We start from the raw sequence: 15,589 nt of genomic DNA on the forward strand, positions 1-15,589 counted from the left end.
CTCACGCTGCCCATTTTCCCTGCTTCTAACACATCAATTGTGAGGACAAAATGTTCACTTGCTGCCTAATATATCCCACCCACTGACAGGTGACAAGATAATGAGATCAGTGTTATTCACTTTACCTGTCAGTGATCATAATGTTATGGGTGGTTGGTGTAAATATATAGTACTAAATAAATAATAACCAAAGTAGGCTATAAAATAGCCTAACAAACTCTCTTGTAATATTTTTTTATCTTGTCTTGTCTATGTCTAGAGTCTCCAGTGCATCCTTTACCTGAAATACCTGAATGAACTGTATTGCATGTTTATTTTCCTTGTCTGTACATCTTCTGCGTAGATTACATTGATAAATTGCTTTTTGTTTGCAGGGCCTTGAGGTAGACATATGTAAAACTAGTCCCTAGCGAAGAGCTCAGTTTTCAGACATACGTGGATTACGTTAAAATCGTCACAGATTTCTTTATATGGTCATCTGCTCCAGGCAAGCGCCTATCCACTAGCTTACTCGACTGCTCTGCTCATGATTAACTTCTTCTTCTTTAGGTCTTGCATAAAGTGCTTTTTCTGTTGTGTGTGTGTATCTCTTGACATTTAACAATTGCAATTGCAGATAATTACTTACTATTTGTTGTACTTGGTGAGTAAAGAGATTTGCATGCTTTGTATGTGCAGGTACTGTGGGCGTTCAGTGCCTCCATCTATCACCAGTATTGACAGCCTACTCACCCTGCTGTTTGTGTCTGACTCAAGTTTAGTCAGCGAGGGATTTTCTGCCAGCTATGTTTCCATCAATGCTACCACAGGTACATAATAGATTTACCACACAGTCTTTTTTTCCAGGTTTTAGTGAATTTATTTCACACAAATTAGCCATGAACAACTAGACTAAAACTCACAAGCTCAAGTTGCATTCCAAGATTTAACTATGGTAAAGAGTTTGGAAATGTATTGACTTGACTTGAAACTCATGTACTATACCAGCTACTGAACTGTGCACTTAAATAAGCATTGACAGTAGAGCTTTAAAGAACTGAATAAGTCAATCAGTTCTTGTCAGTCAGTACATTAGCATGCCACCTCAAGAGGGGGTCCTGACACTTAGGCCCCGTGCAAAAAAACTTGAATAGACAGGGTTTAACAGCCTAAATGGGGACCTGGATGTGAGCATACACTGTGGTCCTCATGCAGGAACATTTCTGTATTCTTATCCTTAATTTGTGAGGTTTGTAAACCGCTAAATGTCACTAAATCCTACACACTGGTTCTAAAAGTTTTATGTAAGTCTTAGTCATGACTGTAGTTTTAGCCACAACACTAACAATCATGTTGCAATAATTGTTATGCTTAAATCTCTTTCTCATCAGACTGTAGTGAGACGTTCACGTCCCCTACAGGGTCCTTCTTTTCACCCAACTTCCCTGACAACTATCCCAACAGAAGAGACTGCATCTTCAAGATCATTGTGCAGGTCAACATGCAGATTAGGCTGAACTTCACCAGCTTTGAGCTAGAGGGCTCCCCTCCTTCTTGCAACTTTGACTTTGTGGAGATCAGGTAAAGAAAGAATTAAGTCGGTAAACTGGGCTGGTGATGATTCAGAGTTGGTTCAGCCTGAGAGCCTTCTAAGAAAAAGTTTGCTTTTCCACAAACTAGAGAGCCACCAAAGAGCCCCCAATGTGTATGTCTCCAATGTTAGCTAGCTATATATATATATACATATATGTATATCTTTGTATATCTTTGTATATATATATATATATATATATATATATATCCCTGGTCTTACTTTTATTTTTTATTTTTTTATTATTTTGAAGGATATACACCAAGTTTGGGAACAGCTGTTCTCATAATGCTTTGAAGTATAAAGCGGCCATGGATTCAATGAGTTTAGCCCTTATTTGTTTACTCTTTTGGTAAATTGGTACTGTTAAAAGAAGGGTGGAGCCTAACCTTTGGGGATCTGGAGGCATGCTCCCCCATGGAAATTTTTTTCCCAATTTACGGCACCTATATACTTTGTTTTTCAAGCCATTTGAGATAATAGAACGCCAAAAAAACTATGCATTGTTTGGAAGAAACATGATAGTTTCCTGCCCAGGAAAACAATCATCCTGTAGAGCCTCTATCCTATTTTGTATCTAATTGTTCTCCAGCCGAAATCCAGTGTAACTAACTAACTATATAACTAATTGAAATCTATTTTTGTTAAACTAGTTGAGTATACAGAATGTAAAATAATAATGCTTTTTTTAGGATTTGGGGCTTCGGGGCCCCAGAAGCCACCCCCGCTCCGCCCCTGGTTAAAAGCATGACAAATTATAAATTATAAGGAGGATTTATGGACATTTATTCATGGACATCGAATTAAGTGATATTATGACAGTTGAGTGCCCTCAAATTATGCACTCAAATGTACTCTGGGGTTAGACCAGTTTTAGCTGAACTTTGAGACTAGATCTTCAGTGTCAACCCTGCCACTCTGGGCCCTGACTGGAAGTTATGGTAAAAGAGCTTTGCAGCAAACTAAGTCTGACACACAAGCCAAATGATAAGAGATGTTTTTAAAACTAGCCCTGTTTGCTCACTGAATCCTGCAGATCTCCCCCGGGGTGAGGTGCATTTCCCCAGATCACTCTTAAATGAACAGTATCTGTCAACACATCACCACACATTAGAATATCACACTGTGGCATGTTGATTTGGGGAATTTGGGAGTTTGGTGGCAGCAATGATTAGTCTGATTTCCCTCATGAATGCCACCCTAGTCTGCGATCATCCCGTTTTCAGCCCATGTGAAAGCATAAGAAATGAGTGTATATCTCTTTCCCATCAGTTTGAGAAAACTTCAATAGCGACAATAAATCTGACTTCCCTGACCTTTTGCTTTTTTTACGACATTTCATTTACAAAACTTATTAAGCCAGAAAGCGTGTGGATGACTGCTAATATTGCTTTGCCACAGTTTGGCCATATATTTAAAAAGGGAATAGAGTGGAATATTTTAGGCTTTAGATATGCTTTATGTAGCCAAAGCTTTGCCTTCTGTGTCCTTGAAATAGAACAGATGACACTGGGATTTTGTTCATTCTAAAAAAGGATGAACCGAAAATAACATTTAGTGTATATTGCTCTGCTTACTTTCAGCCAGCACTTCTCGCTGGCAACACACACTACCCAAACTTACATGTAGCATATACACAAGTGATTATGTACAAAGGCAAACACAAGTACACAGGCAAACACTTTTATACCCGCATACGTTTTATGCATAAATCAGGACAGCATAATTTAAATGCCTGTTTCTGGTACACATGCCTGCTGAACATCTCTGTTAACGCAACCATGTGAGAAACAGGTCCTCTTTGGCTAGAAGGAAGCATTTAAGATGTTGTTCTTTTGTTTTTGCATTTGCCTCAGTTGTTTGCACCCTACACCTCCTTCCCCACTTTCACTTATCTGTCAAAATATGTACTTCTGTCCTAACCTAACTTGCCTTTGCTCTCAGCTTCTTCTGCTCGCTTTTGCCAGCTGGAAGAAAGCAGTGTATGAAGTATTTATGAAGGCCAGGTTTACCTCTGTCATAAAACCATGAGATGTCTGCCCTTGGCTCAGAAAGGATAGTGAGATCTCTAGCCATTCTGGACTGAGCGAGCCTGAACTCAAGCAGCTTACACACAGAGAATGGGCAGAGGTTTATATCACTGCCCTTTAAATTGATGTGGCTGAATCAAGGGCAGGAATACTGGGCAAATGATACTGTGTCGGGTCACCAAGTTGAAATTAGTGTGTGGGCTTTTATAAATGATGATATAGGATTTGCTCCTACATAACACTAAAGTTCAGCAGTGGCAGTTTTTTTCTCAGCAAAAAAATGATGGTGCTATCATAGGAGAAATTCTTCATGGATGTTTTGTCAGTATCTTGACAATGAATGTTTACACCTTTCACATCTCAGATGCTGAACATCCTCCACCCATCTGAAAAACAAGCCAAAACGACATCCCACTCTGACGGCGTGTAATTCATACCCAACTGTCCTCTCTCTGTCATTGCATGCTACGCTTAAGGAACCCCTAATAGCACCATGGAGAAGTAGGTGATATTCTGTTGATCTGACTCCAGGGGTTGAGTTGGACGTCAAGTTTGTGATGGCAGCACCAACAGCTGCCCAGTCTAATTACTGTATGTAAATGATAACGGCACTGCCATAGCCAGCCTCTCTGGTGCTGGATAATTAATTTCATATCTGCAGATCAGAAATGTCCGTCCTGAGGTGGTTGTACACCAGCACTGAATACAAAGGTTCTCACAGCAGGAAATCTTATCACTGTCAGAAGGGAGAGTTTAGATTGGAAATGCACACACGCACACTCACACATGGCGATTAATGTACAGTTCACTCAGAAACACACACAGAACAAATAAGATAAATTGAAAATGTTATTTGTATCATAATTTGATGTTTTATATAAATATTTCTAACTCAGAGTTCAGTTTATTAAAGGACAACAATTTTAAAATTGAATTTAGCATTTTTACCATTTCGGCCAGCATGGGGTCTATGAATGGAATATATTACACATACATTTATACAATGTGTGTATGCCTTGATTTTTAGTTATTGGTTAGATGCAACATGCACTGTACATTAGAGAAATGTTACCCTTTAAAATATATATTTATAAAATTGTAAGAACAACAACAATTGATAAGTTGATATTCAGATAGTATCGCCATAAAGCTTAAGCTTATTTAAGTTTTTCATGGGCGAATGCATGTATGCTTAGATATATGGAAGATAAATTGAGAATATTTTCACTTGGCAATGTAAATTTAACTGTGTCCCCATTCCAACCGAAACCACTCTAAATGCTTAATTTAATTTTGTTTTTTACTCCGTCAGTACAAAATATTCTGATATATGACATGTTCCTAAGGAAAAGGAAGGCGTTTGTGTGAAGACTGTCACAGTGGGAGGAAGAGTCCCAGTGGAGCGAGGGCAGGCAATGATGATACGTTGTCTGATACGTTAGCTTCTGTTCCAGGAAGTTACTGACAACATTTCCATATTAACAGCTAAAATTGCTTCTTGCCCAGAAAAAATACAGTACATTTGTTTGTTTTTTTTTCCGAATGCTTTTAACCAGTTAGGAGACTGGGGATAAGTTTCCTTGCTCAAGGACACTGTGACAGGATACATGGCTGGCTGATGAATTCACACCAGCCCTTGAGATGATCAAACTCTTGACCTTGTACGGTCTCTCCAATCACTAGGCCACCCGGCTGCCTGACACTCTGAGAATCATTCAGTTTGAGAAGCTTGTGTATCCAGCTGTGTAGCCACCTGTGTAATCTTATAGACACTAACTGGTCATGGCAAAAGTGTCATGTCCTATGTAATCTTCTGCATCTCATTCATGATCTTCCAAGGGGAATGCATTTTGTTTCAGTGTCAGCACTGTGCAGTGGTGCTTAAAATGCACATTTTCCACATACAATTATTATGATAAAAAGAACAGCATGTGTTCATAATGCCTTTTTATCTTGATTTGAGTATAATAAGTAACATTAACAATGAAATATTGCTCTAAAAGGGAAGGCAGTTTTAGTTTCAGTATGATTTTCACTAAGCTTGAGCATTTAAAGCATACTAATTCTGATGTATTGCAGTTGTTTCTTAAACCTCAAGGTTAGCCAAACCTATTTGGAACAGAAAATAAAGGCAAACCATACAACTATGATCCAAACTGTCCTTTGTACATATCTATCACAGTTTGCATAATGCACGTTTCATTCATTACGAGTATTCTTGCTTCCAAGATTACGGTGTCCCCAGATCTCAGACATTACTTTATGTTTTTTTATAACTGATAGAAATGATGAACTGTGAAAACAAGAGTCCGGACTTGAAAATTTACAGTGATGAAATCCCAAGTCTGCATTTATAAGGTAAGTTCGACTGGCTTAAAAGGTGAATCAGCTAATCAAAACTGTGGCCTGTCTCTATTCATTTTGTAATCCTGTATTCTCAGCCATACATCATAGCTCTACAGCTCAGTTGAGCTCCAGTACTGGTATAAAGGTCAGTAGCTCCAGGCTGTCCGTCTGTCTGCCTGCATCTCTCTCTTTTTCTCCGCTTCTTGAATGCCTAAATAAGAAAGGTTAGTAGACTCAGCTGCTCTTGCTTGAAAGGTCATGTCGGAGAGCAGACAGCAAGCATCCTGGATACTCTTATCAGTAATATTTGTCCGGTAGTTTGCTTTGGCAACAGGTACTGTGTGTCTGAATGTGCCTTCGTGTCCTTTGAATATCTCTACTGGCCACACGGGCATATACTTTTGGGAAAGAGAAATACTGAATGTGGTATTTGTGTGGTTGGAGGCACGAATCCAAATGACTGTGTGGAAACTTTGCGGCCAGCCTTGATTATTAGCCAGTGCATACACTGGTGGAGGGAGGGTGTTGAGTGGTCCCATTAAAACTTAAGATTCAGCTCATCTAGGGAGACAGCTGTGTGGAGGGTAAAGTGTGAGAATGAGCTCTGGTTTTGTCTCTCTAGTGAAAATAATGACTTGCTCTTTGTTTAGAGGCAGCTGTAAACAGTCACCAGCCTAAATAAATAAAGTCTTGTACTGCTCTATATAGTATATGCCAGTGGTTGGGGGGGGGACAAGATCACAGGAAGTGCGCACAACTTTGTCTGCTAAGGTTGTGAGGTTACCAAAATTAAATTTATAAAATCCCAATAACACACCCAATTGGAATCAAAACTCTGTATAATCCAAATTGACAACGCATATTTTTGCGTCATTTAAATTCCATTAAGCTATTGTATACCAACCCCTCTATCTCTTTTAGTCCGCGTGTATCGCGGGTAGGCGGTTGGTTGCGGGGGGGCCTGAATTGGACACAGGCAAGGGGGGCTTCAAGGATAAAATTTCAGGAACCACTGGTATATGCCATTTATGGTGACATATATATTATCCAATTCAAGCTAAATCAAGCAAAGCTCATTTCATTATGTCATTACTACATAATGGCATGCAGATGAGGATGTTGTTGACCGGGCTTACCCTTGGCATGTCAGTCAAAGTGGAGGGCAATTAAACTGACCCCACTCTCCACTAGAGATAGAGCACAATTGAGCACAAGAAAGAAGGTAGGATCAAGATAAATTTGAAAGACTGGGGCGCACCGTGAGACAGAGAGAATATGAAAATGAGAGACTTAAAAAGTGGAAATGCCACCCTTCAGGGATCAACTAGAGGAGGAAAAGCGACACAGAGAAAGAGAGAGAGAAGAATAGAGAGAAGGGAATTGAGTGGAATGGATGTGAACTGGAAAAGACAGAGCAAGAAACTGAAAGTAGGAGAAAGCGGTGGAGTTGAAGTGAGGGAAGGACCTAAATTTAGACATGGAAATCAGGAGAGAACAGCTGCCTCCTTCCCCTCAGGAGAGACATTAAAATCAGGTCTGGGTGGCCAGAGGGGAGGATGGGAGAACCTACTCCACCGGCCAATTAGGCGCACAGAGCACTGCACTGTTCTAATATAACCATCATTGTGGCCCCTTTGGCCCTTTCAGTCCCACTGGACGTGTAGCACCAGACACTGACGCAGGGCTTATAGCAGAGGGATTCCCGGACTATTGTAACTTTTTGTAGGCACTAGTGCCATTGCAAAAGAGAAGAGAAAAGGAAAAGAAAGGCAAAAAGAAACTGATATTTCTGATCCTGATGAGTGAACTTGTAGTACAAATGGATGCAGTGTGTAGAGCATTTAGTCTTGTGAGAAGCACTGTCTGTTTTACAACATCTTAAACTGCGCAGACGTGTAGGAAATAGCGGTCAAAACATATCTACAGTATAATATGTCCTATATATCTTACCACACATGTATTCTTGCAGTCAAATTCAAATGCTATTGTATCGTGAAGTGTTCTTGTTTTTATAGTCCTCGATGAAAATCTGGATCCATAAAACATTTTGGAAGCACCCATATTACCGAGGAACATGTTTATCACTTTGCCGTAAACAAATGTCATGTTTTAGTGTTTGTCAAAAGCAGACTATTTGGAGAACAAACTAGCAGATTATATTTTCAAGCATGAGTACAGAGTTGACAATACAACAAGTGAGCCTATCACCAGAGTGTCTCCATCTTCAATGGCATTTTGCAGTGACACATCCACTGCAGTAATGAACGGAAATTATACACTCATATTGCCATATTGTGCACCTCACTCAAAAAAAAAAAAAATCATCATTGCTACCATTCGATATGGAGGTTAACCATTAACTTCCCTTTGTGGCCAGCACAAAAGAAATAAAATGTATCACACTGGGCTGCATGTCGAGTGAGAAAAATGAGAAAAAGTAAGTGATTTAAAGAGAGGAAGTAATAAAGAGAGCGAGGGCAGGCGCAGGAGAACGGTAAATCGTTGGCAGATCATGCCTCATGCAAAACTTTCATGAATAAAACATATTCCTAGCCTCCCATAGCTCGGATCCATTTTTCCTCCGTTTCCCTCCTCTTCCCTCTCTATCTCTCACACGCATGATTAACCTCGGGAGGCCTTAATCAACACTGGAAATGACCCGTGCTCCTTGACTTACCTCTCTCTACCTCTCCTTTCCTCCTTCACCTCATCCTCTCTCCTCTCAGCACGTCCTTCACAACGGGTCTGTCAGTGATGGGGTTTGCCTCACCTGCTAACCCTCTAGACAAGCACTATTTGAGGGTTTGTTTATCTTACGTGTGCAGACATTAACCAAAGTAAGGAAAACTGATGAGCGGTGAGGTGCTGAATGTGATCTAACACATTAAACGAATGGAAAGGTGTCACACAGAAACCGAATTTAAAAGCTTCTCATTTTGGAATATTTCTTATTTCTTATTTCTTTCTATCCTTAGATATGTTTTCTTTCTCTTTTTTTCGGTTTTATGATCCTTTCCTGGGGGTATGGTGGTTTAAGACGGGAGAGTTAGCTGGGGATGAAAAATCTTTCTTACCTAAGCCTTTATTCACACAGTCTTTAAAACCTGTCCTCTGGGGATGGGGACAGGGATAGATTTATGGTTATTATTATTTACTTGCTTACAGCCTCCCTCACACACATACACGCACTAAAGCGCACACACACACACACACACCTAAACATACAAACACACACTCACACTGCACTGTGAGCTGTCCAGAGTCCTGAAAACTGGCAGACAGCTCTCGATGAACCAGTTGCAAAAGCAACCTGTCCGTGGTGCTGAAAACTAGCTCTACTTGAATTATATAACTCTGTTTATTGTTCTGTTTCTCTCATTGGATGCATGCTTTACACACACCTACATCCACACATGCACACACAGTCCACGGAGAATGGTTTTTAATTGGCCTTCCCTGTGTAGTCTGAGGTTTCAGGGTCAGCACCGCAGGCTAAATGCCCCCTGTGTGTTCTATGTTAGGGTCCAATTTAGCACACAGTAGTGACCGGCCATTGTGCCTGAACATTTCCTTTTTAATTAGGGTGTTAAGCTTTTTTTTTTTTTTTTCGAAGACATAAACCAGATTACCTCTCTTTGTCTTGTTGTGTGGTCAGGAGCTGATTTGCTCCTTCAGTGGAAAAAAAAGCATTTACCGGATAAATATCACATTACTTTACAGTCTAACCCGTAGTTTTAATTTTACATGATCGTCATTATGCTGCATTTAAGTGTATTAAGCGAATTTAATTAACAAAGCAGCCTTACAATTTGAGCAATAAAAAAACGTGCCATCTGTCTCCCTCTGTCTACCTCTGTATCTTTTCTCTCTTTCCCTTTGATGCGTCCTCATTTCCTCTCACATGTCTCTCTTATGTGTCATGTTGCAGGCATCAGCGGTCAGTACCCTCTGGTTCAGAATATGACGGTGACAGAGGGTGGGACGGCGAACCTGACCTGCCGTGTGGAGTATAATGACAACACCTCCCTCCAGTGGTCAAACCCAGCACAGCAGACCCTCTTTTTTGGGGACAAAAAAGGTGAGTCGGAGATTGAAAGACTGCATCAGCCACACGACAGATGCAGGCTTACAAAGTATTCCCTGTGTTAGGTTTGTGGTAGTGGGAAATGCACAAAACACACAAAAACTGGATTATTTATTTATTTTTTTTTTTAGGTTGGCGAGCAACCTGAAAACCCCCCCTCCGTATTCCTGTGTGTTTGTCACTTGAATAAGCTGCTGTCTTTGTTGTGTCATAGCATCTGTCCCACATTTCACGTGTCTCTGTTTCCTGTCGTTGCTCTGCTTTCACATAGAAAAAGATGTATACTTTCCATCTTTCTATCGGGAATGGATAGTATGTGGCTATTATTGTTTTTGTTTTTTTTTACTTTATCCCTCAACCCTTTCACACACACACACACACACACACACACACCTAGACACACGTACACATGTCCCTCTGCTAAGCAGAACACTTGTGTGAGAATAGATATGCCCAGCTTTCTTTCTGACTTGTTTTGCCTGAGGTTTGTTTGTTTGTTTGTTTGTGTGAGGAACATCTTACTTTGTTACTATTTGTTACTATGTATGTTAGATATTGATTGCTTTGGTGATTGCTGCCATTGATTTATATTGATCTGAAGTACAAACGTAATCAGTGTAGTTGGAGTATGTTGACTACATCCCATGTAAAGGAAGTTGTGGATCAAATCAGTTTCTTTTCTATACTTATCTGTCAGAGTAAAAAAATGCATACTCCAAAAAAGTTTAATAGTTGTTGTTAGATAGAACATCAAAAACAGCCCACACACTCTCAAAGTCAGCAGTTCACCCTGCTGTGCAAGTGACCTTGCGCTACAATCCTGTGGTACTTAGTTCGTACTGCCTCCAGCACATACGGTGCAGCGTGAATTAGATTTTAGCGAAAAGAACAAACCCAATCATAAGAGCGTTAGATGGTGCAGCATTGCGGGCTTGTGTATAATTGTGTGAGAGCATTAAAGCACTAAAACATATCAAGGGAGGAAGGTTCGATTTTAGGGGAGTCACAATAGTGGACCCTGACAGGCCGATAATACTGACTCCACTTGAAATAATGTAAAACAAATGAGTGGAGATTTTAAAATTCAATGCTGTAGAGATGCCCAATAGGAAGGATTTCGCTGATGTTTTATAAATCAGAAAAAGTTCACTTGTTAAAATGTGTTTACTCAAACTAATATTTCACACATGCATTTAAAATAATTATAATAAATAATTTTGACTTAAGTAGTATCTTTATTAAACTATTAATATACATTATATTATATATACTAACAGATACAAAGACAGTTTTGTAATATAGGACATTAAAAACTGTAACAACCTCACACACCCACTTCCTAAGAGACAATAGCCTGAGAATGATGTGATCGGCAGAAAAGACTCCAGTCTCTGTATAATAAACAGTTTATATACTGGAGAGAAATTCCTTCCATTAAAAGGATGCAAACCCTTGTTATCTTTCCACATATTTACAGACACAGAGATGCACACATACACATAGAAACTCCAACAAATACACACACACACACACACACACACACAAACACACACAAAGCCACCAATGTTTTAATGGCTAATAAGTACAAAGCATTTATTCCTGACCTTTCACACCCTCTTCAGTGAAGTCCCCATAAAGAGGATTCATGGGTGTTATTTTGTTGGTTCATGTCTGCTGAAACGATTGTGCCCTGTGCGTCTCTCAGCTGTATTAGTTGAGTGTAATAGAGTATGAATCACACTCTCTTGTAAGTGTCTGGATTAAGCACATATGGGATTTACGCAGTCTTCTTCCTCTATTATCCTTCTGCCCACTGGGCTACCTTGTGTATTTGTGTTCATGCACTGTGTGTGTTTGCGTGTATGTGTTTGTTTGTATTTTTGCATACAGTAAGTGAATGCATGCATGTGCAAAGCATTTCAATTTCCAACCATTCACATTTTCACTTACCTACCTTTTTTTCAGAAAGAGCAGTGGTAAAAGGCTGCATTGAATATCAAATTCAACAGTTGATGTTGTCTGCAGGTTATTCCATATCACACCAGGGGTTGGGCTTGGGGGTCTATTTCATGGCATTTCCAGTGCAGAGCTCTGAGATTGGAAATGAAAAAGCAGCCAAGGACTCTCATTATCAGAAAAGCAAAGGGATACTACTGAGACCCCAGAATTGTGTTGGTGTTTTGGGTTAGTGTGTGTGTGTGTGTCTGCTTTGGGACTTGTCTTGCTGTACGTGGCAAATTCAGATGCACATGCTGATGGGAGCACTGAGATAGTGAGTGTTTCTAAAATGCCACTGGCAGTAAGTGAAAGGAAAGATGTCTCAGCTGCAAACGCCTTTGAGCGCAGTGGGTTTCAGATTAATTTTCCTTGCTGCCTGTTGGGAAGAAGAAGATGGGGATTAGGATGAGCACACAGTTGCTCAAAAATACAACCACTCGCCAACTTTTCACATACTTAAAATTAGTTGTAACAGAACAAAGTGGTAATTGTTAGGTCAAAATCTACCTGCTAAGGTTACTGTTAACATGAGTTCTTAACTGATTAAAAAGTAAAGGTTTTTCCTGTATGTTTTATTCTGCAGTCAGTGCAGAAACCTGAACTGGAAAATGACCCATAATGAAGGTACGAACAGTTTCCTAATTAGTTATGTCTATGTGACTTATTCGTTGCAGTCTAACTGAAAAGACGATACATAGAAATTATAAATCTCGCACTTACATCATGCAGAATACATTAATATGACAGATTTCTGTGTATGCAGGCAATGGAATCTGTAATGTCTGTTGTCTAATTCAACAGATTGTTGTCTGTGCCTGCAACATGTGCCTGTGTGTGTGTGTGTGTGTGTGTGTGTGTGTGTATGCTGTGTGTGTGGCGTATCTCAAATTGTGTCACTTACATGCAGACTTCTACCAAAGTCAGCCACAGAGCATTATTAGCATAAAGATGTTAGTTTTTCAACAGACAAATGCAGCAACTGTTTCCATTAGAGTCCTTTGAGTGGTGTCAGTTTTGTGGCTGTTGTTGTTTAATGTCAAGGCTGAGGCTCACCTCTAAGACGTTTAGCCGGATGAAAGAGACACCACTTGTCTGCCGTCCTCTCACAGGTGCTCCGATGGCTGTGAAGAGTTGTTTGAATTTCGAATAAGTCATTGTCCCGAAAGTAGCCAATTTTGTCCTTTTCCATCACTTACCACTGAGGGAGTTAAGCTGTGCTTCGACAGCGAGAGAGAAAGATGAGCACTGGGCAAGAGGGATTCTCTCTTTTATAAGATTCAAAAGAGGCTAATATCATTTTACAAATTGCTCTTTTGGTTTCATGTAATTCAAGACTTGATAATAGCTTTATTTCCCGGATTGAGAAATTTTGCATTGAAGAATAATTACAATTTATTCGTTATTCCCATACTAGAAAGAACCTATGTGTAATTACTTTCCAGGCGAAATTCGCAGACCTATTTAGTGGACTCATCATGTGTGAGCAGTGGCTATGGTATGACATTTAAATCGTTTATTCAACACAGTTGCTGTAATTTGCTAACCCTTTTCCATCCAATTTCTTTTCTAACCCCCACATTTGTATTTTCATTTTCAACCTACAGTACTCCCTTCATCCCTTTCTTTTTTCTTTAATTATCTGTCCACCCATGCCCTGGAGTCTGGCAGGATCTTGGTTTACCTGTCCTTTTAAGCATCATAAAGTATATTACAGCATACGTTTGGTAGACCTGGATACATTATAGTGTTGTCCAATATGTAACTAATGCAGCAGGCACAAGCAAGACATTCTCATAGTAGAGAAAACGTGGGTGCTCTGCATTATAAAACACACATTGCTTGCTTCATGATAGGTAGTGCTATTATCCTTTTTAAAGGAATTAAAAGATTTATTTAATGATATGGAAGAATGGCTATCAAAAAATATGTATCGTTTTTGATTATTTTTAAATTTGAGCCATTAGCTTTTACATTAATAAATGTAGTATCAGATTAACATTTCTTCCACATAACCACTACATGACCTCATGCAGTTTATTTACACCAATATTCTTTCATACAGGCCATTATACTGTTGAGTATGTATTTCAGTCTGATATGAAGTTATCCAAACATAATGAATATGGATTGTAGTTATAGTGTCTGACATCATTCCTGTGCTGCCAGATAAACATAAATTTTGAGTTTCAGTTTTGTCTTGTGCTGTTTCATGGAAAAGACACACTGACCATGAAAAGGTGAAATGTATTAGTGCATTCAGTTTTACTACATGTATATAGTAACCGTATCTGCAGCTTTTTGATGTCCAAGCAGTAATATGTTGATTATTTGCAAAATTAAAAGTGCCCACTGTACCTGTGGTGGACATTTCCACCTACGGTGTGCAATCTGCAGATTGATAGAATCTGTTTAAACATTAAGATTAGTGTTATGGCTGAACAGCTAAGGGCAAACTGCCCGTTTTTTCAGGCCCCGAGCTGCTGAATATGAAGCTATTCGGGTCCTCAGATGTCAAATATTCAGCTGTCTGAATCAATCTGCTGGCTGTTTGTGGTTGTGTGAGTATGTGTTTGTGTGTGTACGTAAGTGCACATAAGTGTGTGTATGTGGAATGTCAAGCATCCCACCTCCCCAGTATGCAACCATGAAAGCTTTGATGCATTCAGAGTATCTGTGCCTGAGCAATTTAGGGGATAGGCTTTTAAAAGTTTTCCAAAGTAAATAACAAAATAAGAAATGCCTGACAGACTTTTTATTTAACAGATAGCAGAACTTTCCCTCAAAACTTAATCTTACCAGGGAAGTTAAACTTTTGAGACAGCTGTCTTTTTTTTATTTCCTGGAAGAATGCCTCTATGAAACATGCTTTCATATCAGTCTGAAGATTGGTACGGTGTTCTCTCTGATAGAAAAAAACTTGACTGTAAATCTCCAAAGATCCCTAACAAGTCCCCTCTCTCCAAGACAAGGGCCATAAAACATGAGAAGAAGAAAAAGGGGAAAAAGGAGACAGAATGTAGGCCTTGGTGGGATAAAGGAGAGGAATTAAGGAGGCATTTTATGAGAGCTTTCAGACGCAGTTATCACCTCTGAAAGACACAAGAAAACTTTTCCTTGACCTTGAGTATTCTGCATCTTCTTTCTTTGTCGCCCTTCTTTTCACGTCTTTAAGTATAACATTCAGCCTTTGATTAAAAAAAAGCATTTTCTACTTCTTGTTTTCATTTTATTTAAAGGTGAAGACAGGTATAATGATTTAAAGCAGAGACCTGTATAGTTGTCATTGACTGTGCGTGTTGCCTGTGGATCAGAGAAACGCAGATGTCAGCTTTGTTTCTTCTGCTGTATAGCTGTAAAGGAGGTCGGAGTGATAAAGAGACTACATTGTCAAGTGAAGCAATAGATCCAGTTATTACTGCCATTATTAGCAGAGCCACTTATCATATGCAAGGTGTAGAGAAAAATACCTGAGGCAAATGGGAATAATTAGCCCACACTTGGCAGAAGGCTTATTCTTTTTCTCTTCCAGGAGAAAGTTCTAGAGAACAGAGTTGCTGAAGA

The 15,589-nt window shown here is 39.5% G+C and overlaps 1 protein-coding gene across 1 annotated transcript in view; it reads left to right on the forward strand.

Annotated features, from left to right (window-relative positions):
- Nucleotides 1-15,589, forward strand: part of cadm2a (cell adhesion molecule 2a) — a 122,137-nt gene that overhangs the window by 59,891 nt on the left and 46,657 nt on the right. Inside the window, exons 3-6 of the mRNA XM_035666869.1 lie at nt 679-809; nt 1,371-1,560; nt 7,594-7,658; nt 9,875-10,024. Coding sequence (XP_035522762.1) covers nt 679-809; nt 1,371-1,560; nt 7,594-7,658; nt 9,875-10,024 — 536 coding nt within the window. The remainder of the gene's footprint in view (nt 1-678; nt 810-1,370; nt 1,561-7,593; nt 7,659-9,874; nt 10,025-15,589) is intronic.

Source organism: Morone saxatilis, unplaced genomic scaffold (assembly GCF_004916995.1).
Source record: "Morone saxatilis isolate NCDOM2014 unplaced genomic scaffold, NCSU_SB_2.0 Contig20, whole genome shotgun sequence".
Lineage (NCBI taxonomy): Eukaryota > Metazoa > Chordata > Actinopteri > Moronidae > Morone > Morone saxatilis.